Raw genomic sequence first — 26300 nt, forward strand, 5'->3', positions numbered from 1 at the left:
ATATATCCCTGGAAAATCACAGTGGGTTCCGGGTCACAATGTTGAAGTCAGCCTCTTAAGCTTTGCAACTTGGCTGCTGAGCCAGAAGGACAACAATATAATCAGACTTTTAGTTAGGCCATGATTAAGGCTTTGAACTAGAATCTCACAGGTTTATCCAAAAACTTTATGAGTCCTGTGTGACAGACCTGCTGAGGCCCAGGCTTGCCGCCACCAGATATTCATTTGCGGAGTTATGACCCTGGGGAGAGAGGGGCCCTCTCCTTCAAAGCTGACCAGAGAAGCCGAAATACCTCCGCAGCAGATCCATTACGTTCTAGGGTGTTCCCTCCTAGTCATAAAACAAAACAGAACAGCAAAAAGTTAAACCCCCCTCCCCCTTGGCTGTCACCTTTGAACCCCAGTTCTCTCCACTGACAGATGAAACCCAACATCCACGGAGAATTGCCGTGGCAACAAACCAGATTCAAAGCATTCCGCTTATGTTTTTGTTTTCAGGGGGTGAACATGGCTACAGTACATGTAATATTTCATCCAAACAGGAATCCTTGTGTCTGCTGTCATCTGTGTGTGTGTGTCAGATGTGTTCCAGATGAGCACTGAAAGGAGGTCACTGTCCAAAATGCCTTCAGTCAGATATCAATAGGACAGCAGCACCTTCTCTGATGGCAGTGGACTTAATCTCTTTTCTGCCATTGGAAAAAAAAAAACCTCTTGTATCTTGGGGTTAAGGTACTGGAAATGACTATATCTCAATGTCCAAGAAATATACAAACGTTTTTTTCACTGGAACCTACATCGCCGAAAGGTTCTGTGGGGAACAATATTGTTGAAGCCCAAAGCAACATATTTCTTTGTGGGGGGCTTTATGTGTCAAGGACAAATATGGACCAAAGCAGTGAATTGTCTGGAGGAGTTAAGACTCTCCACCATTGGGATCACACACACACACACACACACACTCCTGCTGGCCTGGGATGGAAAACTGCAACAACGTGATCTCCAACTCCGATCAGAAGAAAAAAAACCGTCCTACTTTCCTTAAACATCACAAAACATTGATGTTATTTTGGTCAAATTCGTTACATACTGTACATTCATTTCAAACGTTAAATGATCATTACAGGAAAATGCTTTAAGGTTGAGAACCAATAGCCAAGTGGATGTGCTGACTCAACTTTATTTGAAAGTGTTCACTGGTATAAAAGTTATAGTTATGGCAGGACAAGAGGAACTCTACAATTCACTCTTACATTTTAAAAAGAATCTGAATAAATTTGAAAACGTAATATTTTGGCTTGGTTGCAGTTGCTGTACCATTAAAAGAAAAAGTAGAAAAGAACAGAACTGGATGATTGGATGGATGGCTAAAGATCTCAAAGGCTGAATTAACTGAGAGGTCGTTGTAAGAGTTTTATTAGCAATAGTCCTTGAATATTAAGTGTTACATGAAACTTTAACGTACAATAAGAGCAGTCATAAGAAACCTAAAGTTTAATAAAAGAACACTACATTAACAATTTAGATTCAGCATAATATTGTTATACCAAAACTTCTGAAGTGGAAGATTTCTGTATCTCATGCAAAAGTCTTGTCACATGGAGAACACAGCAACAGCAACAAAGGGGGAAACACATGGTCAGAAGTGAAAAAAGAACCTGAAAAAAACAGCAGAGACAGATATAAAATGGCATGATACATGAGCAACATTATGTGGCAACATTTCCAACTCTAAGAACAATGCGTATCCTTATGTTGTCATTAAATTTCTGTTTCTTAAAACCCATTATTTTACCTACAATGACTTTGTCTTCTCTGTTTCCTTGCTGGAGGTATTGGCTTCATTCCAAAGCTGCCCATGAATAATGGCACTTAGAAAGCTGGAGTTGTTTACTGCATGGAACCGACCCATCTGATGAGATTTTACTCTATATGCAATGCAAGTTATGTCAGTGTTACGATCTCATTTCCTGAGTCATTTTTGTCTGGGGCATTGCCTCATTATATCGCCATTGTGTCTTAATGCAGCCTCTTCTTCAGCTGCAGACGGTGAACTGTAAGGCTCAATGAAATCATTTTTCAAGGTAATTAGGAAATTACACAACTTTTCATAGTGTTTCAGGTATATTTTCAGATACACTGGAAGCTCATGAGAGTGATGATTCAGCATAAAATTGCTACCAAATATTGAAAAAGGCATCCTCAAAAACAGCCTGAGATGTTTGCTACTCAAGAATGGCATGGGACCCAAATGTCAGAAACATTAATAATTCCATTTAAATCACCTACAAAGACTCACAGAGACTAACAAATGTTTTAAGTATGTTAATACTTTATTTTTGATACATTAACCATGGATGAAATAAGAATGCAGTTTAACCCCCTTACTCTTACCAAAGTTTCAAGCCTGGGACTGGTGCGCTAAGCCTCCAAAATACTGCGTTTAGTCCCTTACAGTGGATGTATCACTCAGCATAATGGGATGAAGTGTGATTATCCTTATCTGATTAGAGGAGGTTGAAGGTGTGCTGTGCTGTGCTGTGCTGTGCTGTGCTGTGCTGTGCTCTGCTGTGCAGAAGGAAAAAAAATCACCACATTAACCAAAGACCTGCTTACATTTGAATCAATATACAATTTTAAAGGGTACTTCAGAAATGAAAGATGATATTTTATACGTTGTAAACTGTCTCGCAGAACAGGGTTCAGTGTAGGAATTACTGTGAGTTTCAGAGTGTGAAATTGTCCACAGACTGTCCATTGAGTCATTCAGAGGATAGGGAACCTTTGATACATTCATTCAAGCTCAAAGAAAAAAAAATTAGATTTAAAAAAAGGAGCAAAATTAGTTTTTAGGCAAATTTTTTTAGCCTTCACTTTGAATAAGTAGAGTTTCACAAGAATCCAAATCAAAACTATGCAAAATATTATTAGAACATAACTTAGTTATTGAAATTAAATGAAGACTATAGTGAATATCTCAATGAAGGAATAAATTACACCTAAGACAAGCATTAGATAAAAATGTATTGAGATGAATTATTGTTGAAATGCCACTTTAGTCAAAATGGTCAATTTAATCTTGTAATAATATGTTATTGATATTCTTTTTAGTATTATTATTGTTATTATTATTATTGGTAAAGTATATCATGTTGAGTCAATGGCACGTGTTAACTTGGTCAAAACCATTAAAATAGACATTTTAACAATTTAGAAATAAAATGGCTTGTCTGCAGCATTCAAAGCAACACTTGTTAGTTATGCTGGATTGTTTTGATGCGCAGACCATTTGAGCTCAGATGTGAAGTAATTAGCATCAAATGGAAGTGCTGCATCATCCCTGATCCTCGTCATCTCTTCACCTTAGGTTACCCTAACCTTCTAATGTTAGATGCTCCACGGTTTTGCTGCGATTCAAAGATAAAATGTCAGGGGGGATTTGGGGAAAACTTATCCAGCTCCTTCTCAAATAAAAGTGATTTCATATTTTCTGCCTCTCCAGTCCAGTTTGAATGATGTTGCCTCATAAGGAATATTTCGAGTGGCATCCATCAGAAGTCTGATGTGCATTATTTAGGATGCGCAGGAAATTCTACATTTACACGTTAGTTTTTTTTCTTGGCTATTCCAGTAGAACTGAGACCAAATTAAAACCTATACATAACTATACTATTATTTTATTGCGCAAAAAAACCCTAATGCAAGCCACAACACAAGTTAGGCTACAAAATAAAAGTATTTTGGTAAAAGAATACACAGAGAACAGAGAAGTAGATCAAAGCATTTTATTATATGAAAAATATATCCATAAAAGTGAACAATATTTACAAAACAGTTGAGCCCAGGGTAAAAGACAGCATGTTCGCCATGATCTCCAGTATGAAAGACATCAGTATCGGTTCTCTGGTTTGAATCCGTTTAAAAACCGAACTTCACAACAATACTGACGAGCATGGTGATGCCACAGACGCACACACACTATCCTGATTTATTCCTCAGGCGCATTCACACTAGGGTAAGAAATAAGAACAAAAATGTTGTCACAAAAAAATACTCTTGTTCACAGACAAAGGTACAAACGAAATAACAAACTAACCTTTTGTGGGTGGAACAGTGTGCCTATGTAACTCAATTAGATGTCCAATATGAAATGAAGTTGCCTACTGTAGTACATCCTACCACCTTGACCAAGTGACTTTGATGCAGCCATAAAAAATAAATAAATAAACTGAAACCACTGACAGCGTATTCCTGACGTAGAAATGTTTATATAACTGGAGTTGTAATACTGAAAATTTGCAGCATCAATGTTTTTTATTTTAATTTTTTATAGCAGCTCTAAACGATCAAAATTCTTCTACACATTAACAACTACATTGCTGGATTTCCCCAGCTTTTGCCTGTATTGATCAAGCCAGTCTTTCAGCTCTGAGATTCGATACCCTTCTGGTCCTCTGCCTCCCTGGTAAACTATTTTCCCGTCTTGAAGTATATATAGTCTGTCGAAATAAGCTCCGTACGCAGCGTTGGAGGAGTTTTCCATACTGTCGACGACAACCAGGCAGCCGGGGACCTCCAGGTGCATCAGCTGCGCAGCGTTCAGCCTGTCCTCCAGACACCGGTGTTTGGGAATCTGGTAGGGCGCGTCAGAGCTCATCCAGCCGTCGGAGGGGTGCGCTTCCTCTATGTACACAACTACAGAGTCTGCTATGTCTGCGTACTGTTGCACAACTCCCTGGAAAGCCTTCAGACGCGCCATGAACGGCGGTCAGGTGCAGCTGCCAAAGTTGAGGATGAGCGGTCTCTTGTCCTTTGCGTAATCGAGGATCCGACTGCGCCTCTGATCCTCCAGCTGAACAACTTCGGTGTTGGGCGCTCCGTGTCCGAGATGCGCTGCTTTCAGAAAGTCCAGTTTATGCCCGTGCCAGACCGCCTTGAGGGACTCCACGCTGAACATGCGATTGGAATCGGATATGCACAGCGGGGGATCGATGGCATCGCCCTCTTGCTCCCTCATCCTGAAGAACACCCTTTTCCTTATGCATAAAAAGTCAAGCAGCCAAAACATTACAGCTGCCATTAGAAAACGGGGCAGCAGGACAAGACAAACTATTGCATTTTTAATAGCCTTGACAGTATTCATTATGACTTATAATAATAACCTCTCGACCGGTCTTGCGCTGCGCTACGATCCTGCGGGTTGAAGTTGGGTTACTTGCAACTTCCCCTCTTTTTATAGCACCGGCAGATTTGAATGAATAACACCCCGCCTCCAAACTGGGGCCGAGGCCTCACATGGTGGGGATTACCTTCTGTCAACTCCACAGCTTTGACTTACAGCCAAAAGCCAAGGATAGTAGGAAAGGGTGTGCCACAGGAGTGCGTTATTTGGCGAGGGAGGCGGCCACTAGGAAAGCCTGAAATTCACATAACTATTGATGATAGTGTTGATCATAATGTATTTTTTTTCTTTTTACTAGGCTGCTATATAGGCACATATAGGCAGGCTTTTAAATCCAGACGCCCATGTTGTGTAATCAAAGAAATTATTTGTCTGACCTAGTTCAGAAGTCCTGCGTGATAGCAAAGATAATGCTGGCCGGCTTATTTCATACTTCCATGACATAGATTGCTGAATTCAATTAAATGACACTTCACTGATTGCAGCAATGCTGCGAGGGATTCACTGTTTTGCTCAAGGACACTTCAGCAGGGCGGACGCTGACCCGGGTGGACTCCAGTTGAAGCACAGCCTCCATAACCACTATGCCGCTCTTAGCTCTTATCCTTAGCTCTTATCCAACTATATTATTTCCTGATTCGCGAAAGGCCTGCAAAACCACGTAGTATTGCCTATACAATTTCCTTGTACAGTCACCCAATGGGTACCCAATTGGGAATGTGAACAGTCGGGAGTCGGCTGCTTGTCGTGATGCAATACACTTCAGCCCATATGGATCATTATTATACGAGTGTCTCGAAACACTTTTGGTAGGCTATTCTAAAACCGAGAAAAGCGGTAATTGATAAGTGGTGTTTGCAGGGGCATTTAAGGTAAATCCAATTACCTGTGTGTGCTAATACTCCAAATGCCATTAAAACAGTTGATCACTGAAACACTAAATATGCTTGATGAATAGGAATTATGGTGTTTAACTCTTAAGTTAGGAACTAGTCATGACCGCATACACACACACACACACACACACACACACACACACACACACACACACACACACACACACACACAGACCAATTACTAAGCTTCCTTTGGGTCTGTGAGGAGAGAGCACTCTGCACCTAACTGGCACCATGGCTTACATACACACTCTGCTGAAAAACGCCTCAGGATATGAATCAGACATTCTGACAACGCACAAACATGACTGGTTTATGAGTTAAGATGACAGGAATCACTTCACATGGATTTCTGAGGAAACACAACAACATCTCATTTAGTCAGAAAACTCCAAGATCTCAATCTTTCAGTATGCGAGACTAGGGTCGTTCGAAAAGTCTCCTGGCTGATGTGGGAGGGTTTGCAACTCTCCAAGAATGTTGAAAACTCTGTGTCTCTGTGTTTAAAATGCTGTCTTCTGAAAAATACCTTCCTCTTTTTGGACTGATTGGACAACCACTGTGACATCATTTAGAAACAGTGTATGGGAATAAGAAACTGTCTTGTGAGAAGCGTGAGATTGTAACAATACTTGCAAACTTTGTAGCACAAATGCACAAATGTCTACTCCAAAAAATTGTTTTACACATTTGCAAATACTTGTTCACAGCTACAAAATTTATCACAAGTTTGCAGATTGTGTCACAACCTGACAGCACACGGTGCACACACACACATTTTGCTCTCATGTTAGAGCTTCAAGCATCTTATAATACAAGTACAACAGCTTGTGATGTGATTTTCTGCGGGAGGACACTGCCAAGATGGCAGCAAATGTTTTTTAAATGATTCACAAAAGGAAATATTGATTATAGCTCTTAATATCTAATGTATTTGTTTGCAAATTTTCATATAGCAAGCTGTTTATAACTACAAAAAACATTTCCACATTTCCAAATGCATCACACCATTTTCAACTTTACGGATTGGAGTACACATTTATGCATTTGTGCCACAAGTTTGCAAGTCATGTTACAACCTCATGCATCTAGTACAACTTGGTTTCTTATTTCAGTTTCTTATTCCCATAACAGTGCTTGTTTCCAGATGTATCCAGATGTGGCACATTCCTTGATGCACAAGCACTAAATGAATACAAAATGAATTCATATTATTCTGTTGTAATGTTGTTTGGAAGGCAGGCATTATCATTATTGAATGCAGATTGTCTTTCTATGTCTTCTAGAATGTGAGCAACTGCAACGAAACCCAATTTCCCCTCAGGGATCAATAAAGTATTTCTGATTTTGATTATGATTTCATCATTATATCCTGGTTACTGAGAGATTTTTGACCATCATATAGATTCTGTCTTCTTTTGGTCATGGGATGATGCATTTCTTTGGTGTCAAAGTCAAATCCACACACAAATAAGAAAATAAAGACAACTTTGACACATTTTAAGCTTTCCTTAATCGGTTTCAACTCTTCATGTGTTATGAAGGCCTTTTGTCTTCCAAAGCAGTGTTATGGTTTTGTCTGTGTTGTTTGTGAACAGCAGCAAAACAAGAAAAAACATTTCTTTGGTTTGGGCAGGTCAATTCTACATCATTTTGAATTTCAGAAAACTCAACAAGTGAAAACAGTGCTCGTTACAGTGCTTCTAATAAAGGTTTCTCCTTTGGCTCATGTCAGACAGCCAGTTCACACTATTTTGACACACTGTACAGTGCTGGACCCTTCAGTGCCTGCGCCCACCCTACCCATCCAACCTGCACAACAACTTGGACCCTGGACCAGTAGCTATTTCCTTTTACTTCTTTAATTACCTTGTACTTGTAACTTGTACCTTGTACACATACTTTACTTCTTTGGCATTGTCCGCAAATTGCTGCTGTGGCACCTGAATTTCCCCAAGGGGATCAGTAAAGTGTTATCTTATCTTCTCTTATCACAAAACGGGACTTTAATGTAATTCCATATATATATATAGCGCTCTGCTCATATAAGGAACCCGTGGTATAGTGAAGGTATACACACGTATACCATATACTTGTTTATTTGACTTTTCTTTATACTTACTGGAAAAAACAAAAATGATGATGAATTGAATGTAACCAATCACATTTATTTGCAGACACTGGACATTGTCGTTACCTCTAACATCAATGTTATGTTAGCCTGTCAGGAGTAATGTTAGCTAACACTAGTAACTTAGTGTACACACTAAGGGTCCTTTTTTTCCCTTTAAAAGCAGTGCGTTCTCTGCCACAGTGCTCTGACAATTTTGTGATGAAAGAGACACAACACAACAGCTTCCACTAAGAGGAAACTGATGTCTTTGCACGTGATAAGCAGAATCGCCACGAGTGAATAAATAAACCACTGAGGGCAGATGATGTTAAATTAGCTTGGGAGGAGATAAGACATTTGGTTAACATGTGTTTCTCTGGCCCTAGAGGAACCATTGCCCAATGTAGGAAACGGTTCAATGACATTAGGCAAAGAGCCAAACAGAAGTTGGCGGTGAACCGCAGGGACAGTTTGTCTACAGGAGGGAGTCTTCCACCTGCCAGTCCCTGATATACAGAGGATGTGGCCGTGTCCACAATCTCCACTGAAGGTGTAGAGGGTTTTGGAGGGACATTACCTTAAGTGTTGTTCTCCATGCGTCATGGCGCATACTGACAGTTCTATTATTAGATGACAATCATTCACATCCCAGCCACATTGTCAGACTGGGCAGCATATCATCCACAAAAAGGGTTGGTAAACTTTTTTAATAGGATCTGTGCATGCGCGTATCACTTGGTAAAGCCACAAAAATATCACAGAACATGCCTGCGCTTTGCGTCATGCACTTTTGAAGTGGACAGAGCAGGCAGGCTGCACACGCGCGAATCCCCATAATCCTGACACCAAAATTGTACTGTCACCCCCCCTACTGCACCTCTCCTCCCACTTAAGTTACAGCCACATTTTAGTACAAATGTGTGCCAGAAGAGAAAGAAGTGGAGAAAGCTGTTGGGACCATCTCCACGTTCACATGACCTGGAGCTAAAATCTTTGGTAGAAAGGACGGACTAGGCCTGAGAACTATGCTCACCTTATTCGGCCTCATACAATGGCAGTCATCACTGACTGATAAGAAATGTCTCTCACTCACCCTCTTAAAATAGTTATGTCCACCAGAAATGCAGTATTTCATGTATATAGATTCCAAGGCCTCAAAGGCAGGCTTGCAAAGAGCTCCTAGTACCACCTCCGGGTCCCACTTAGGAACCAAGGGAGTTTTGGGGATACACAACATATCGACTCCTGAGGAACTTCGTCATCAGAGGCCTGCTGACCAGTGAGCCTTCAAGTCCTTCATCGTGACAAGCAGATATTGCAGCTACATATACCATGATTCTGAACGTTTGTTTCTTGGCCACTTGTGAGCTAACATGTCCAGACTCATTGGTCCAGGTGGACTTGTCATTAAAAACCACAGGGAACACTGTGATGGGATGAAGCCTCCCATTTCCCCCCCCAGTGGACCGCCCCGATGGCAAATTGGTGACTATGCCTATGCTCCTTGGGATGCAGTTCCTGAGCATGGAACCATCTTTGAAGTGGCCTCAGATGCCAGAGACCCAATAGGGTCAACAGTGACGCTGTTAAAAGAATCCCCATCAGGCACTGACATTGCAGCTGTAAAGTAACTCACTCACTCACTCACTCACTCACTCACTCACTCACTCACTCACAGTTAGCCTATCTGACCCCTAGTGGCCGTTAGGAGGCATAGCAATGTCTTCAGACAACATACTGAACCAGGATCGTTCACTCGCCTCTTCTCTGCAATACTGCTGAACTGTGTAGGCTGCTTCGCATCTATGTCACTGTGTGTCCTTGTTTATCCACAATGTGATACTGTAATGATTACACGTACATTATGTCATACATATACGTTGCTACATACTGAACATTTACATCTACATAAATACAATAATTTCTATGAATTGTGTAAGAAGTCAGTGTAGGGTCAAGAATATCGGAGTGTGTAATGTTCAAGTTAGATGTCTGTCTCTGCGCTGCACTGCGATTTAACATCTGGCCACACATATTCACCAAATGTCATTTTATGGCTTATCGTGATTATTCAACAATGGCATTCAAGGTCTAGTGAACACATGGTATATTGGTTAAGCCCTAATCTCCTGTTACTGTAAATCCATGCGTCATATTTGACCGCAGTATAGCTGTAAACCAGACATATAGACAGGATGTCATTTGTCGGCAGCTCCACCTCTTCTTTATGACTCAGAAAACAGTCCATGGGAGTCTAACTGTAAGTTGATGCAATTTAGATTGAAATCATTCTCGGTCAAAACTATGTGATGCAGTTTCTCAGTCTATTCTAAAGTAGTTAAGATTTAGGCTAAGAATGCTAAGTCCTAAGTAAGATGTTGCAGAAAGATTAAACAAATCTACTTTGGTGAGTCAGAGAGGATGTAATGTATTATATAGTGGTGATTTAAAGGACCAATATGTAATATATTTACTGTACTAAATCATAAAATGACCATGATATGTCATCAGAGATTAAGGAAACATGCTAAGTTGAAATACTGGCTTCTCTGACAACAATGCTACAGCCAATATGTTCTCCTTTGAAATTTCCGTTCCGGAGCGGAACGTCTGTTTGTGTTTTGGCCTGTGTGATCCCGCCCACTGCCCATTTTGACACCCCGGGTTGCCAGATATGAAACAAATTGGCACGCAAACACAGCGTACTGCAGCCATGGAAGCAAGCAAACGAACTGGATCAAGTGAGATGGATTCTACCCGACCTAAAAAGCCTCGTCCTCTTTCGAAAAAGCTCCATGACAAGAGCCGTGGTAAAATACGGGTAAATATTGGAGATGCATTTGAAAGATGGAGACTGTGAACATATCTTATCCAACATTTACTATTCTGATGCTACGAGCTGCAGCTAATGGAAAATGCTACCGCTAACAAACTTGACTAAACACAAATCAAGTAACATAATCGGTATATGGAGTTGTATTAAATGTGGCGATTACGGCCGATCAAGCTGGCAGAAGGCAGGACACATGAACCGGACACAGGACGTCGGAACCAGATTACAACCTGCACACACACTGGATATAAGGAACACCATGGTCTGCTGACAAATGTAAGTCACTATGATAGTTTCATTCCCTTCTGTACCCCCACTCTCTGTCGGCAGCTGGCTATGTACCGACAAAGTGAAGCTAATTTACTAGGCTAGGTTACATACTGTAGCTTAGTAGCTGTACAGGAGCCTGACCGGAGTTTCCAGTCTGCCGTGTTGCAGGGGGCCGGGTAACGGGAACTTCAAGCCGAACGATCCGCGGGGCTCCCGGGAGCTCCGGGTGTCGCGCTCCCCTCCCTCTCCCTCTTAGCTCTTTTAGCCTTGTCTGTTATAGGCTTCTTGTTTTGTTTTGGTGCAGAAGTTCCAGCAGTCAGTCCTGTCCTGTCTTCCATGTTACCACTATCTACCATACTGATTAGCTTCACACTCTTCAATCTATGAAAATGGAAACTGCGTCTGTTTTCTTTCTGTTTTCACCTGGCAACCCGCGTGAGCTGTCTGGGGAGGAGGGGGCGGGGGGAGACAACTCTCTCCAATATTTTGAATTTGGACTGCAGTACCCATTTTAAACGCTGGGTGTCATTGTTACATATAGGTCCTTTAATATGTGTGTCACCTTTTTCTTACTTAAAGAGAATAACACTACACACATCTCAAGAGTGTAGTACCATATAGTTCCATTTGAAAGACCAGATTTTTTTTGTGTTTTATAGACCACTGACACAGCCATTATTATCAATACAATAAGGCAACAGTAAAAATGTCTTCCCCACAAATGATGCAGATCCTCTCTGGGCCAGTCAGTAACAATCATGTCACCTGGTTTTGATTTGTAATTATACTGCCTCCCTTGGGCCAATCAGTGTCATTTTGGAAAATGGCATCATTCCCTCAAGTTACGTTGAAATCCCAGTGGTGTCAGTGGTGTCTGAGATACTGCATGCGAAAAACATACGAGCAAACATTAAAACATTATCACCTCTGATCATCAATGTCTTGTATGTGTTTTTTTGTTTTTTTTCAAGTTGTCACAAAATTCCACGCATGTACCATTCGGTCTTGCTTCTTTAAAACTGCAATAAGCTAAATTTTCTGACCACTAGAGGGTGACAGAAACCACAACACATTTGTAAATAATGCTCAGCAAAGCCACTGCACCACAGGGGCCTACCAAGGACAAACATTGCAAAGCACCCTGCATAAATGCTAATAGCTAAGCTAAATGTACCTACAGAGTCTCGCCGGTTACTAGTCTCGCTTTGCCGGACCTTTCTCCCACCGAAGGTTACGTGACAAGTGAAGAGATAGGTAGCAAGTTTACTAGTTTACTATGTTTACTCGCTTGCTTCATCGATTCGGTGGGTGGGAGGGGGTGAGGGCTGCTTTTAAACAGCGAGGGCGGTGCCGAGCTTGTTTAAAAAAAAAAGGAAAGCTACTGAATGGCCTGGGAGGAGCTTCGTTCCGGACCAGAATTTGACAACAAGCTTTAGAAAAGAGGTGCGTGTGTAGATATTGGTTTATATCATTTTGAAATCTACACACAGCACACATTAGTTCCAGAATTCGTTATAAGGTCTGATATTGCTTATTGCAGGTTTAAAGAGTAACTGAACACCAAACCCAAATCTGTATGAAGCCTGACATCTAATGATGAAAAGTATCAGATTTTTTGTTTATCACACTATTCTTTGTAAACTCTAGACACTGTGCGCAAAAAATCCCAGGAGGGTGGCCGTTTATGAGATGTTAATGTGATGGGTGGTGAAGAAGGGGCTGATATTGAAGTGTCCCCTCGTCCCTAATATTCCACTATTCCCCTTGTGAGAATGTGTCTGTCTCTGACTGGTGGAGGTGGTGGCGCAAATGTTATTCATGAGGGCTGTGCATCCTGCTGATGGGAGCCTTACTGGAGCCGCAGTGTGTTGAAACAAGCAAGAGACGATGCGCATGCTGCAGTGGCTATAGACTCCACTGATCCGAACTGCAAGGCAGAACGGCCAACTTACTTAGTGAGACCCAGGGGTGCAGCGGCGCGAAAGTCTCTACCGGGTATGCGGCAGAAAAACACTTACATGAGGGGACTAGCTACCTCCTTCATGTAGTAAAGGGCAGTGTCCAAGCCAGCCTTAAATTTCAGTGTGAGTGTGACTTGTCCAATTGTGGTGCCGCTGTCTGAAAGCTTTTACAGTAATAAATAAACTTTATGGACACAGTGGACCGGCGCTGAGCCCATCACCGACCGCCAAAACTAAATGAAACTTGAGTGCAGAAAAAGGGCTTGAAGAACACATAGTAATTGTGGGTGGGGTGTGAACTTTGCTCACTCCTTCAGGTTATGTGTGCGCTCAAGTATGGTTTTCTTCTTCCAAGCTGCACTATTGCTCACAAATACGATGTTTCCTCTTGTACGAGAGATGTCACTGCGTTCGCTGCAAGTTGTGCGTACAGCGGTGTCATTTCCTTGCGCATGCAGTCCTGTTGGTCATGTGCATATGAAGAAATTATATTATTGATCAAATATCACCTATACAGTGTAAATAAAGCTTACTGGTCACTGTATGATGAAATCCAATAGCTTTTTTCTTTTTACAAATAATGTGTCTGGGGTGCTTCAGTAATGTCATTGCTGCACTTGATGGTGGACTGATTTCTTTATGTGGGCAGCTCATTTGGATGAGTAACAGAATGATGACAGTGTTCTTTCATTGGAATGAGCTAGACGGTTGACTCATCCACCGGAACATTTCCTTCCTCCACCATCTACTTTGTTGTCTGTCTCCCTTCCTCATACTGTCATTCTCGTTTTTGGTATACATTTCTGTGTCTTCTTTCACATTGAGGCAGTTCTCTCTCCCCCTCCCTCCTTCCATTCCTCCATCCCTCCCTTCAACCCCACCCTCACTGAAACTGTATTAACACTTCATTGTCTAAATCCTCTTCGCTTTCCCACAGAAAGATATGTTTTGATGAAAAAAATGCTTACCTGCTGCATCTAAATTTACTGTGAGGAATTAATCTTTTGTTGTTGTTGCTGAAAAACAGAGATGTATTCTAACCTGCTTACTCTTACCTTCTATAAACTTTGCTGGATTCTTGGCAGCGGTGCCAGGTTCATCTGAGGACAATGCAGATCTGGGAAAACAGCCCTTTTCTCCCGCTTACTTATTGAGATGGCAGGGCTCCAGAAACCACAACTGATGGAATATCATAAAGACAAGCCCACAAAACAGTTTTATGATAAGCATCAATGCTGGCTCCTTCTCTTTCAAGTCACTGATATCTCTCTCCTTGTACTGAATTGAATAAAGGAAAAGATCTTCACCTCTTCCCCCTCCTCCCCTTCCCCTTCCACGACCTCTTCCAAATCAAAGAGCACTAGTGTTCCAGCTCAACTTGAATGAACTGCTGTTGCCTGCCCTGTGGGCTGTTTGTATCTCAGCAACTGGCAAGCCAATGAGGAATGGCCTAACAAGTTATAATAATCTGTTTCATCTTGCTAGTTACATCACTTTCAAGGGGATGCAAAGCAGCATCTTAGTTTGAACATTCTTTTACTAACAGACCATATCCATATTAACAAGTACAACCTATTAAGATCTGACTGATTGAACTGTATGGGGAGCTGTATATCAATCTGTTAAATGCAAAGGCAAAACTGACTGCATGAGATTCTACAAAAAGTTATCTTGGGGCAACGTGTTATAGGTACGGAAGAGGATTCGGGCCACATGGGAAAATGTATTTGATTTCTGAGATTAACCTCAGAATTCTGAGAATGAAGTCAGAATTCTGAGAATGAAGCTCCCTGTGGTGTAGCTGTAGAGTCAGCAGCAGTGTTACTAAACATCAACTGATCTGTTGAAATTTAGGCATCCGGATGATATTAGTTTGATTCGGCAAAAATTTAAGCTGAGTTTAGCATATCTATTTCTGAGATTGACACACTGACATTTGACATTTTAAGCATGATAGAGGTCAACAGTTCATCTTGTAACAAATTAATTTGCTAACAAATTTTTCAATTGAACTAATGACCTTTGAAAATGTCACACAGCCTGCTGTGCATGTTTAATGACGAGGTACGACAAGGTATAACACAGTCGAAAAGCAGAAGCCAGTTTGTGTCTCGGACAGAAGTGAAATGTTATCAATGTACGGGGGTCAAAAATACAATTTGACTCCCTTTCAAATTTGTTGTCCATAATCAGTTACGTTTGCCAAGATACTGTCCATAGTTAGAGTAACTTCAATCACTGCATTTTGACCAAGTTCCAAACAAGAATAACATTCTGAAAACTCATCACGTTCTCATCAAGTAAAGAAAGACTTATTCTGACTATTGGCTGTAAAATCTAGTAAATGCCATCACAAATAGAATTACTCTAGATTTAGTAAATTCCAAAATTCGAACCAAAAGTCCAAGTTGCAAAAAATCTTCTTGGTTTCTAAGATATATTCTGTCTAGTCTGGGCACTATCCAAGAGGGTCCTGGCGAGTTTTCACACATGATAGGGTCTCAGTTGGATTTACCTTATTTGCACACATCGAGTAATGATGATGGTGAGCGTGTCGGAGAAATGTCCTCATGTGGCTTTGTTCACTGCTGGTTTACTGCTGTCTATTTGAGCTTATTAGTGAGTGCCCGTCTGCACACTCATTGATGCCAGTCCTCAGGACAGATGGTAGCAAGACAGGGTGAGTGAGACAACCACTGACAGTCTCTCTTTCTCTCTCTATCATTCTCTCCCTCACTCTATCTCTCTTGTTGAATCCTCCACAACTGTAACAACTGAACAATTTGCTTTATCAGTCTATTTTGTTTATTTTCCTACCTGGTATTGTGTTTTCTGTAAGTGATGTTTGTTGACTCGAAAGTCATGATATGAGGAAATGGTTGATGATTTCAGAAGTAATTTTTATCTGCACTCATCATCAGGATTTGACTATTTGCTAAAGGTTATCATAAATATTGTGAATTATATATATTTTATTACTTTGAATTTCTTATGAATATAGCAAAGCTGCTAGGTTCTTTTCAGCAGTTGTCAAATTTTGGGATATTTCTTTAACTGTTTCAGCTTGTTTTTCTGATATAAATCTGTTATACAGGAATACTGTGTAACTACAGCAAAGTCTAGATACATTTAACCTAGACGTAAATGTTTACACAAATTCATAGTTTGTTTGCCAGTAATCTATAACTGTTAGAAGTGAACTATGCTACTTTTTTTCAAATCAATCCAGAATTTTACAAGATTCATCTGTGTACATGTTTAAAGTGGATAAAAGGTGAATATGAGGTTTATGTGCTTACCAAAAACCCAATCCCCAGCAAGAGAATCAAAGCACGGCTGTCCTCATAAGGTCATTGTGCACTCAACAGTGTTTAATAGGATGTGTTTTCTGCCCTGAGTTGTCTCTGTGGGATACCGCTAAAGCAATGGGACAAACATCAACTGGCAGCATTTGTGATGCTGGACAGGAAGGTGAAGCAAAACACCAATGGCTGAGATCTTCAGGCGAAGCGGGGGCAGGTTAGGTTAACAGACTGAGAAACAACATCATGAATGAAGATGCTCTGTAAAAACTTCTCGATTAGTCATATAGCTTTTTGTGTTTTATTCATAATTTCTTAGAAAATTATGAATAGATCTATGGACAATTGTATTTACAAACCAAATTCACCAATATGTAGTGATCATTGGTAAATTGTTTTTGTAAAGGGGTCATTTTGCAATGTTTTGAAACTTCAAATTTGAAAATCACTGATCAAGCTGAGTACAGAGCAACTCATCATCAGCGATTAGCATTATCCAAAGTATGAAGATAGACCTTTTAGTAATCCAAAATTGGTATTTGTTTTTATTCTATGGCCTCTAGATTCATAACTTATGAAACCAAAGTTGGTCAATGTATAGAAATTGATCTAAATCGATCTCTAATGCACCTGATCATGTCATGTCTGTCATTTGGCAATGCACAGACCAGCAGTATTGTCCTCAAACTGACAATCTCCCTGTGTGAAAATGAAAGTGAAACTTAAAATTCCACAATTTGCATCAAACTCGCATGTGTTGTTTTGACAAGTCATCTTCTTCTGCCACACAGACTCTAAGGTAGATAATATTACCTTGTGGTATTTAAGTGACGTTAGTGGAATTAGGTAATTTAACTGATAACCGTGTCGCAATGCTTCAATGCATTCAACTGAATTACGTGCTGTGGGCCTGTACAGGATCTGTGCTTGATTGCACCATTTGTCATCTTTCATCGTCCACTGTTTGCAGCCTGTTTTTTTTTGTAAGCTGGTGAACTGTACCAACCTGTTTGATTGTCTCTATGATATTAAACAAGTAAGCACCAGTGCAGAGCTCTGCCCAAGTGAAATTTTATTGGTTTGAACAATGTCAATAACCAATAGCATTTTGATAACACCAATAGCTTTTTCTAACCAACTGTTTTGTTAGAGCTTGTCCAGACCTCTTGGTGTGAGCAAGAGGTGTGTCGATGTGAGATTGTTAAGTCATGTGTCCGAGTGATAATGGTCTTGTATGGTGTATCTGTGTCTCACTGGTTGCGGAAATGAATTTCCTCCTAGACAAATATAGCTAATCTAATCTAAAAGGCTCCTTTGAATGTAAGCATGCATGGGATAATGACACGTTCGAGGTTTACTACAATTAGGGCTTGCCGTAACATGACAGAGACTGGCCGGAGGGATTGAAAAGGGTGTGTTTAAATGCTCAACAGGTAATCAGAGGGGTGCAAATGTTTGGACTCCTCAGTTGGCTTTTTAGTGTTTTCCTGATGCTCAGTTCACTGAAACAGAAATGATACACACCTAAGCGCAAAGTGAGAGACATTGCCAAGCTGCAGGTAATACATAACATCCCCAAGCAAGGCTCGGTCGTCTGAGGACAGATTTAGGTCGTCTGAGGACATGCTGACAGAGTTGTCGTTCCTGTAAATATAAGGCATTAGGGCACATAGAGGTTCGTTCCTATGTTCCAAGACAGCGATTGATAAATCGTATAGGAATGCAGAAGTTATAGGAATGTGATAAATCATAGGTATAGAGATTCGTTCCTATACTGGAGCATGATAAAAGTATATTTTTTATCTTTCTTTTTAATGTCATTTTACTTTTTTGTGTTTTATGTGAAGCACATTGAATTTGCCTTGTGTATAAAATGTGCTATATAAATAAAGTTTGCCTTGCCTAAACAAACTCAAATGATGTTGGCTCTTTTGTCAATTCTCATATACTTTCACCCCCCAGAGTAATTTAAACTACTCTTTTCCTGTGATGGCAATTTATATCCAATTGCCGAAGCACACTTTATTTTAGGCATGCAACAATTAACCCACATCTGATTTATCCTCAGTTTGGAGGAATTATCACAGGATCCTTTTTAAAGGTTGTTATATAAAGCTAAGCATTAAAGGAATTGCACATTACACACTATTGTTACTCAATACTTCATTTACAGTCATCCACAGTTCCAACGTTTAATTGTTTCACTTTCTCTCCATCTCTCACTCCCTCTTGTCTTTCCCTCTTCCTCCCTTTTCTCTCTCTCTTGCTCTTTCCCCTCTCTCTTTCCTGTCTGCAGCCATGTGCCCCCTCCTTCCCCCATAACCCTCCTCTCCTCTTCATTATTGCCTTGGCTTTGTAAGACCCCCTGGTGAATCCTGGCATCACACTCTCGTTTCAAAGGAATGAAAATGCAGCACTGGCCTGCACCATCAGTTTGCTCTGTTCTCCCTTTCATCTGCCTGGACATATTAAGACAAGAAATACGAAGCTCTGCAGCAGCTCCCACATGAATCAGTCTAAGCCCCCCGGTGGGAACGTGTGCTGGTCATTTCAGGTCCCGTTTCTGTGCACAGAAGAGTGGAGGAGAGAGAGAGAGAGAGAGAGAGAGAGAGAGAGTAAGCAAGTCAGAGAGAAAGCGTGAGTGGGAAGAGAGAGTGACAGACAGACAGAGAAGTTAGAGACAGAAAGAGAGAGAGCATGTGGCCTGTTTTTGAGGACACCGTGTCTGTTGCTTTGGTGTCCTTGTTTTTTAAGGACACCATGTGCCGTAATTAGGTGTCCGATCCACTCACCACTCTGCTAAGGGGAGGGGCGGGGGGGCTGGGGTGGGGGTGGAGTTGTCCATCCAAGCACAAGATACAGGAATAGTAACACACAGAGGTACACAGCATGCAAGATGTATTGAGATGCGTGGTCCGACAACTGAAGTCCAAAGGAAGTCTTTGACTAACACTTGATATGCCTCATTGGCAGAGAGGGAACAGAGCTAGTGGACAAATATTACGTTAGGGAATAAAATATCTATGTGTGATTAAGCCTACAATAGCCTAAGCTTCATATCTAATGCTATGAAATACCATACATACCATAAAATTAACCATAAAAACAACACAGACCCCACAGAAATAAACACCAGAACACACCGCGTAATAAAACGATGTAAAACTTCTGGATGATGCCGCCTTTACATGTGGGGGTGAAGGGCCCTCCGCAAGTTAATGCGGGCTCAGCTCCCAAATTGGTAAATGTCCAGAATGAACGGGACTGGAGGCTGATTCATCAAAAATAAAGAACAATTTATTAGAACAATGTGGTTTAAGACCCTGGGCAACGGCAGTGCAATACCACACTTTTGTTTGTGTAGTAAATTACAAACAAGGCAAAGGGTGAGGTGTTTTGGACAAGGGCTTTGGGGCAATAAAAAACACAGGAGGGTAGGAGGACCCATGCTTAGCCCAGGCCTTTAAAGGACCATACCGGTGTTTTTGCATGTTTTAGCCCATTTACTACAATTCATGTATACTTGACATTAGATGTTTGCATGGGTTTTTCCTACCTTCCAGGCAGCCATTCGTTTCCATTCATTTCAGTATGGACTTGGAACTTGCTTGAGATAGGTATCAATCACAGTGAACATCCCGCCTGGGTTTATATTTGTCAGTTTTTGTCAGTTTTCTTACTGTGCGGTGATGGATCATGTTAACCTTTACTTTTGAGTCAATACTCTGAAAGTTAAATCAATTGTGGATATATATATATATATATATATATATATATATGTATATATATATATATGGAGCAGAAATAAACTGTCTCTATTTTTATTTGTTACTTAATTGTTGTGTGGTAATTTAGTTTAATGCATTGATTTGAAAAGTCTACACATCTTCTGGTGTGTTCATATACTGGTGGGAAGCTCCGACATCTGGGAGTTGAATGCACGTGCTATTTGGTCGGACAATCAAACCTAGGAGAAAAAATTATAAGCAAGGATGGGCATCGTGAAACAGTTAGTCTGGGTAACTAGCCTACCAAGAAGGAAATTTGTTTTTCTGTTTTAATCGATAGTACATGAATGCACCAATCCTCTCAGTTGCACTCGGGAAATTTGGAAACGCCTCCCATGCAGCAACACCCACACAACAGAATGTATGTCTCTGCCAGAAAGTAGTTCCTGAAGAAAATATTGTTTTACCAATTAAATTCAAACATCCATAACTTCAAAACCCAAATGTGCACAAATGTTAGCCAGAGCAGCAACAAATTTTGAGGTAGGTGTATCACCTGAACGTTTGAATTTTAAAAAAAAAAAGAGAAATTGAGTAAATATTCAAAATCTAAAAGAGCATGGTATGCTTTGAAAAATTCCCAGTAGTAATGTAAGGTATGCATGCAGTGTTTTAAATGGGCTAAAGCATGCAAAAACACCGGTGTGATCCTTTACAGCAGAGATAACTGGGAAAGAAACTGGCAAAGACACTATAAAAAGCTAGAGGGAAGGTAGCCAACACTGCACACAAAACCCAGAGTGGAATTAGCCTGGGGATCTTAAGCAGAAAGTATCACTATACACATTTAATTACGGGTATTAAAGTATTGATTTACTGTACACACTGTCAGTTTGTTTATTAAGATGACCTTATGGCACCTGCTTCATTAGACTGCATACAGTGGAGAGTAACGGAAAGGAAGGGAGAGAGTGAGGACAAGCAGCAAAGAGCACAAGTGAGATCTGAGTCCATGTCACGTCAACATTGGGTGTTGTTGTCTATGTGCTGCTTCTAAATTGTATGTATATTTGAGTATAACCCATGCCTCTGTTTCCCCCACAGGTTTGTAGTTTGTAGAGGAGCCCAGACAGGCGACTGACTTAACCCAACAGTCTATTAGATAGGGCTGAAGACTCCTAGAGTATCTCTCCAATAGGACTTCACTCCACAGTGCGTGTTAAAAAAAAACTTTTCCAAACATGAGTTTTAGTCTGGCAAAAGCTGTTGTCCCTCCTACACAGTACTGAGAAACTTTTTGTTCAAATCATCACATCCTGACAGCCTGGTTACATAAGGAGTCAACACAAGTCCACTTTCAATTTGTGATTCCATATTTAATGTGTTTGTGGGGGTGGTGAGAGGTTTTTTAAGGAGTAAACACCTACCTACGTACCAGCCAACGTGTTAGAGCTGTCTGGGAGAAAAAAGAGAGCCATAAGGAAAGATGCAAGCTAAGAAGTTTGAACTACAGACTGCTGAACACACACCTCAAAATTCAGGTTTAGTGAATTCAGGATTTAGGCATAATCTGATTTTGACCTGTTTGTGGCAAAAGCTGTTTGTCCAAAATACAAATCTTGTTACACCTTGTTCCTAACCTAATAAGTTGCTTTTTGATTTGCTGTCGTCCTCAACACAATTTCCACTCGATGAGCATTACAGCAATGTACTTGTGCTCACAGAATGTGAAATTAATGTTAATTAATTACATTAACCATATGGACCATTTGAATTTACTTAACTGAACTCTATCTTTAAGAGAGGGTGCATGTAGGCAGGGTGTTGTATTGAAAGCGTCAGTAAGGTTTTAAGTTAGTTCAGTAGTGGGAAGAGCGTACAGTTTTCTTACTGTGCGGTGATGGATCATGTTAACCTTTACTTTTGAGTCAATACTCTGAAAGTTAAATCAATTGTGGATATATATATATATATGGAGCAGAAATAAACCCTATTTTTTCTGCACTACGCTCTATGGATGAGTTTTGTTTTGGTGCATCGATGCCCTGAGCAAGCATTACGATTCAACCTCTCACTCCCCTGCTTCTATACCTGCTATTTTGCCCAAAGCAACTTGAATATTTATGTTACAGCGAGAAGGAAAACACCTCCAAAATGAAATCAATACATTTCGAATGCATATCTTTTTGACAATTGAAATAATGAGAGATTCTGACTCAAAGGAGAGGAATCAACAGAATCGGCCTGACTTCTTGACCACATTTACACCTGGTATTACAATGTGATCTGTACCTGGATAACTTAATCTGGATAGGTAAAAGTGTATGTTAAAGCCAGGGTGTAAACGCACACAGAAAGCATTGCGATCAGAATGCGATCAGACCTGCCAGACCACCTCCGGATGTGACCTGGTTCGCATTGCGATCGGATCTCAGCCACAGTCAGCCAGCTGCAAATGCAATCCGTACAGAGTGTTTCTCACATGAGATAAGGTTTCTCCCACAGGGTAAAAACGTCATGAATCACTCTGAAGTTTGCCATCCACTCAGCTTCACTGAGGGACTTCAGCACGATCCGCTCCCACTAGTCACCGCTCATTTCCCTCGTCCGTAGTGAAGGAGTCACTGTAGCAGCGTTCACAGCAGCTGCAAACACTGTTGTGGCAAAAACAACTTGTCATCATTTCTGTCGTCTCCTACGAAAGAGCCGTAAAAGACGACCCTTTCCGCCTCAAGTGAAAAGTAAATACAGGCTGTACAGTTTCACCTCAAATGACCCTACACCGGCCATGTTTGTTTTTGTTGACAGTGTCACTTCCCCGCCTACTCGTCTGCCTTGCGCAATGCGGACAGAATGACAACAAGTAGGCATATAATTACCAGGTATAAATGCAAAGGGCGTGATTGGATTGATCGTTACCCAATAGCAAATCCGATTTTAATACCAGGTGTAAACAGGGCTCTTGTTTGTAGAGTGATAGATTAGAAGTGAATCGGCAGTCTGTCATTCAGAAATAACAGACCTGAGAAGGCATTCATGGGCCAATCAGAGTTGAGTTTTCAACAAAGCCTTGTCATAAATTATAAAAATGATCACCATTGCTATCAACCAATATGAAATTTCCTGTTATAAAGATAGCAGTAATTAATTTATTGGAGAGATACTTAATTATATAAAACCAGCACTGACATTCATGTTCTTACTTTATCCGACCCAAGTGTCATCCTTTGGCCACAAAGGCTACTAATCCATTATTGTTTGCCAATCATCTCCCATTGGAATGAATAACTGGTGTCTGTGTGGTCAACTTGATGATGTTTAAAGATGCGAACAAAGCATTATGGTCATCTGAGCACACGTCCAATCTAGCTGCTATTTTAAATTTATTTTTCCAGAAGTCGTTGATAAATATAGCATCTCTTTGATCACTTTCAAACTCTTCTTTATGGGCAGATGGTGTAGAGACGCCCTTCTGCCCCTCTGGTTTCATATCGTACATAAAGAACATCTGGACCTCAATCAGTTTGTTCCTCAAGAATTACACAGCAAAGACTACAAATCACTGAGGACCGACATTGACATCCTCTGCTGTAATGTGTTGCTATGGCCTTTTGCACTTCAGGGTTGTGAACAGATTATTTTGACTTTGTTGGCGGCTTAAGCTATCACTGGCTAAATCACTGTTGTGGAACATGAGCAGCTTTATAGGGCTTCATTCAGAAGTAGAATGAAGATAGAACTTAACTCTGGCACTGCAAGTACAAGTCACCAGGATTTATGCTATGACGCAATGCAGTCTTTTTGTGTTCTTGCTCCTTCAGGTGCATTGGTTGCCACGGAAATAAAGCCCCTTTTTTACATCCATGTCCTCAGTGCACTTTTCATTAGGAGGGAGATGAACGGATAGCTTTGCCTACTGTTTATACAATTTGTGTGTGTGTGTGTGTGTGTGTGTGTGTGTGTGTGTGTGTCTGCACGCATGCGTGTATCTCCTGTCTTGAATGACTGTATCTGTCTTTCTGTCTCTCTCTCTCTCCTCTGCTGTGAATTCCAAATGACATTCCTCTCACATATTTAGACCTGATATGAGTCCAGCTTGACACAGTTGCATCTCAGATCTTACTTGTTGACATGCTGCGAGCCGGCATGGAGCAACGGAGCAAAGCAAGCTGATGCTGTGCGGAGAGAGGGAGAGAGAGAAAGAGAGAGAGGCTAAGCAGCGGCAGGACTCAGCTGTGGATTTGCTCTTTCCCCCGCCCAAAGTTCAGATGAGGACAGACTTGTACACTCACTGCCTTGAGATTAGCCACGGTATTTTGGAAAGCAGCGGACAGGAGGAAACGGCTGGATTCAACCACATTGACTGCATCTTATCAATAATATGAAGCAAATTTTGCAATTTGTATGTGATTACACAGTACATATTATTCCAACAAAAATCCAATCCTAATGTTTACTGACTTCTATAAAGACCTGTGATGTATTTCAGGTCATAACAAGCTCAAATCATAGTCTTATTACTGTAAAAACAACATGAATATGTGAGCACCATAAGGCTACATTTACTCTACAGATCGGGGAAGGCTCACATACGATGTTACAGATCAGAGCAGCACAGGGGCTAAAGGAGAAAACGTTCATCTGAGACAGAGATGCTTCTCCGTGGTAATTCTGTTGACACATAAATGGCTAAAAGGCTATAGGCCTGGGGGAAGGATGGCCTCAACATAATGAGAAGCATGTAAGTGAGCATAATGAGAAGCAGAATGTATGTGGAGGGCTCCTACGTGCTCTGCATACGCGTGGGCCAGCATATTTGTTAACCGGCTCATGTTAGCTCTCACCAATGTTCCCATACCCCACAGACTTCCAAGAGATTAGACTCTTGATTAATCTTTTTCTGGTTACCAGATTATGCTAAAAAGCACTTTTAAAAAAGCATTTTAATCAATGTCCTCCTGTACATGTAGCGGCTTTATGCAAATGGACAGTTTGAGAAAAATCCCCTTCTATATTGTTTCTTGCATTACTATGCAGAAATCCCTGAGGTTTCCATAAACTAAACTGAGAAGTGAGGCCCTCTTTCTATAGCCTACAGTATGGAGCTTTCCAGGAATTGGGGGGCTGTTAACCTAAAACAGCTTTGCCTTGCCAGAAAAAGAACTGTTGAATGTCAGCCCAACAGCTTGCCCTTGAAATAGCCAGGAAATAGCTTGAGTGAATGAGAGCCCATGGTTGATTTCCATGTTGGCCTTTCACCCATAAATGATCCGTTTTTCAGTTGTGTGGTGAGTTCAGAAAACAATGCGAGGCCAATTTATGCTGTTGCAAATATTTGTGTGAATGTCTTTTTAAAGCTTTTAAAAACTAGTTAGATTGCTATCAAAGGAGAGGGAGAAGAATTAAGAACTATGCAAATTCACTTGCATAGTTGGCAAAGGAGTGCAGCATGAATACAATGACCTACTTGATTAAAGTTTACAGAGAAGTTAGCAATCATTTGGAACTAAAAATGCTGAATGGGCATCTTCGTTTCTTATCCAGAGTTCACTGTGTGACACGTCTCTTTCATCTACTCTGAATTACTTACAGTAACAGTTTTCACATAAAAGGCTAACTCATGACTAATGTTTGGAGAAAACAGGATTTGCCAAGAGACAGTGAGGGGCATGCTTTTGTGATTTGCTGTTGCTCAGCTGGGCTATTAGTTATGGCTCAACTTGCATTTTAAAAGAAGTGATGCAGTCCAGTTCCAGTAGAGACTTGGGACTAGTCAAAATACTTTTACTGGAATAATCAAAGAACGGTTGATAGTAAGGTGACTCACTCAAAGTTGAGTTGAAATGCACTGAGACTAGTTCAGATAGAGCACTCCAGATGCCAAAACACACTATCTATAAGAGGTGAGTCTGCTCTAAAGAAGTTTATTAAATTGCAACTTATTATTAATTCTTTTACCATGGAGTTTCTAAAGTTCATCTTAACCCCCATGGTCCATGGCCAGCTTAGAACATA

General features: G+C 40.8%; 1 protein-coding gene across 1 annotated transcript; it reads right to left on the bottom strand.

The window, feature by feature from the left end:
* Positions 1-3786: 3786 nt before the first annotated feature.
* On the bottom strand, positions 3787-5177 carry dio3a (iodothyronine deiodinase 3a). Its single transcript, XM_071896850.2, has one exon. The coding sequence runs from the start codon at positions 5141-5143 to the stop codon at positions 4358-4360; it is 786 nt and encodes a 261-aa protein (XP_071752951.1). The 5' UTR covers positions 5144-5177; the 3' UTR covers positions 3787-4357.
* Between the last annotated feature and the right edge of the window lie 21123 nt (positions 5178-26300).

Source organism: Centroberyx gerrardi, chromosome 17 (assembly GCF_048128805.1).
Source record: "Centroberyx gerrardi isolate f3 chromosome 17, fCenGer3.hap1.cur.20231027, whole genome shotgun sequence".
Taxonomy (NCBI): Eukaryota; Metazoa; Chordata; class Actinopteri; order Beryciformes; family Berycidae; genus Centroberyx; species Centroberyx gerrardi.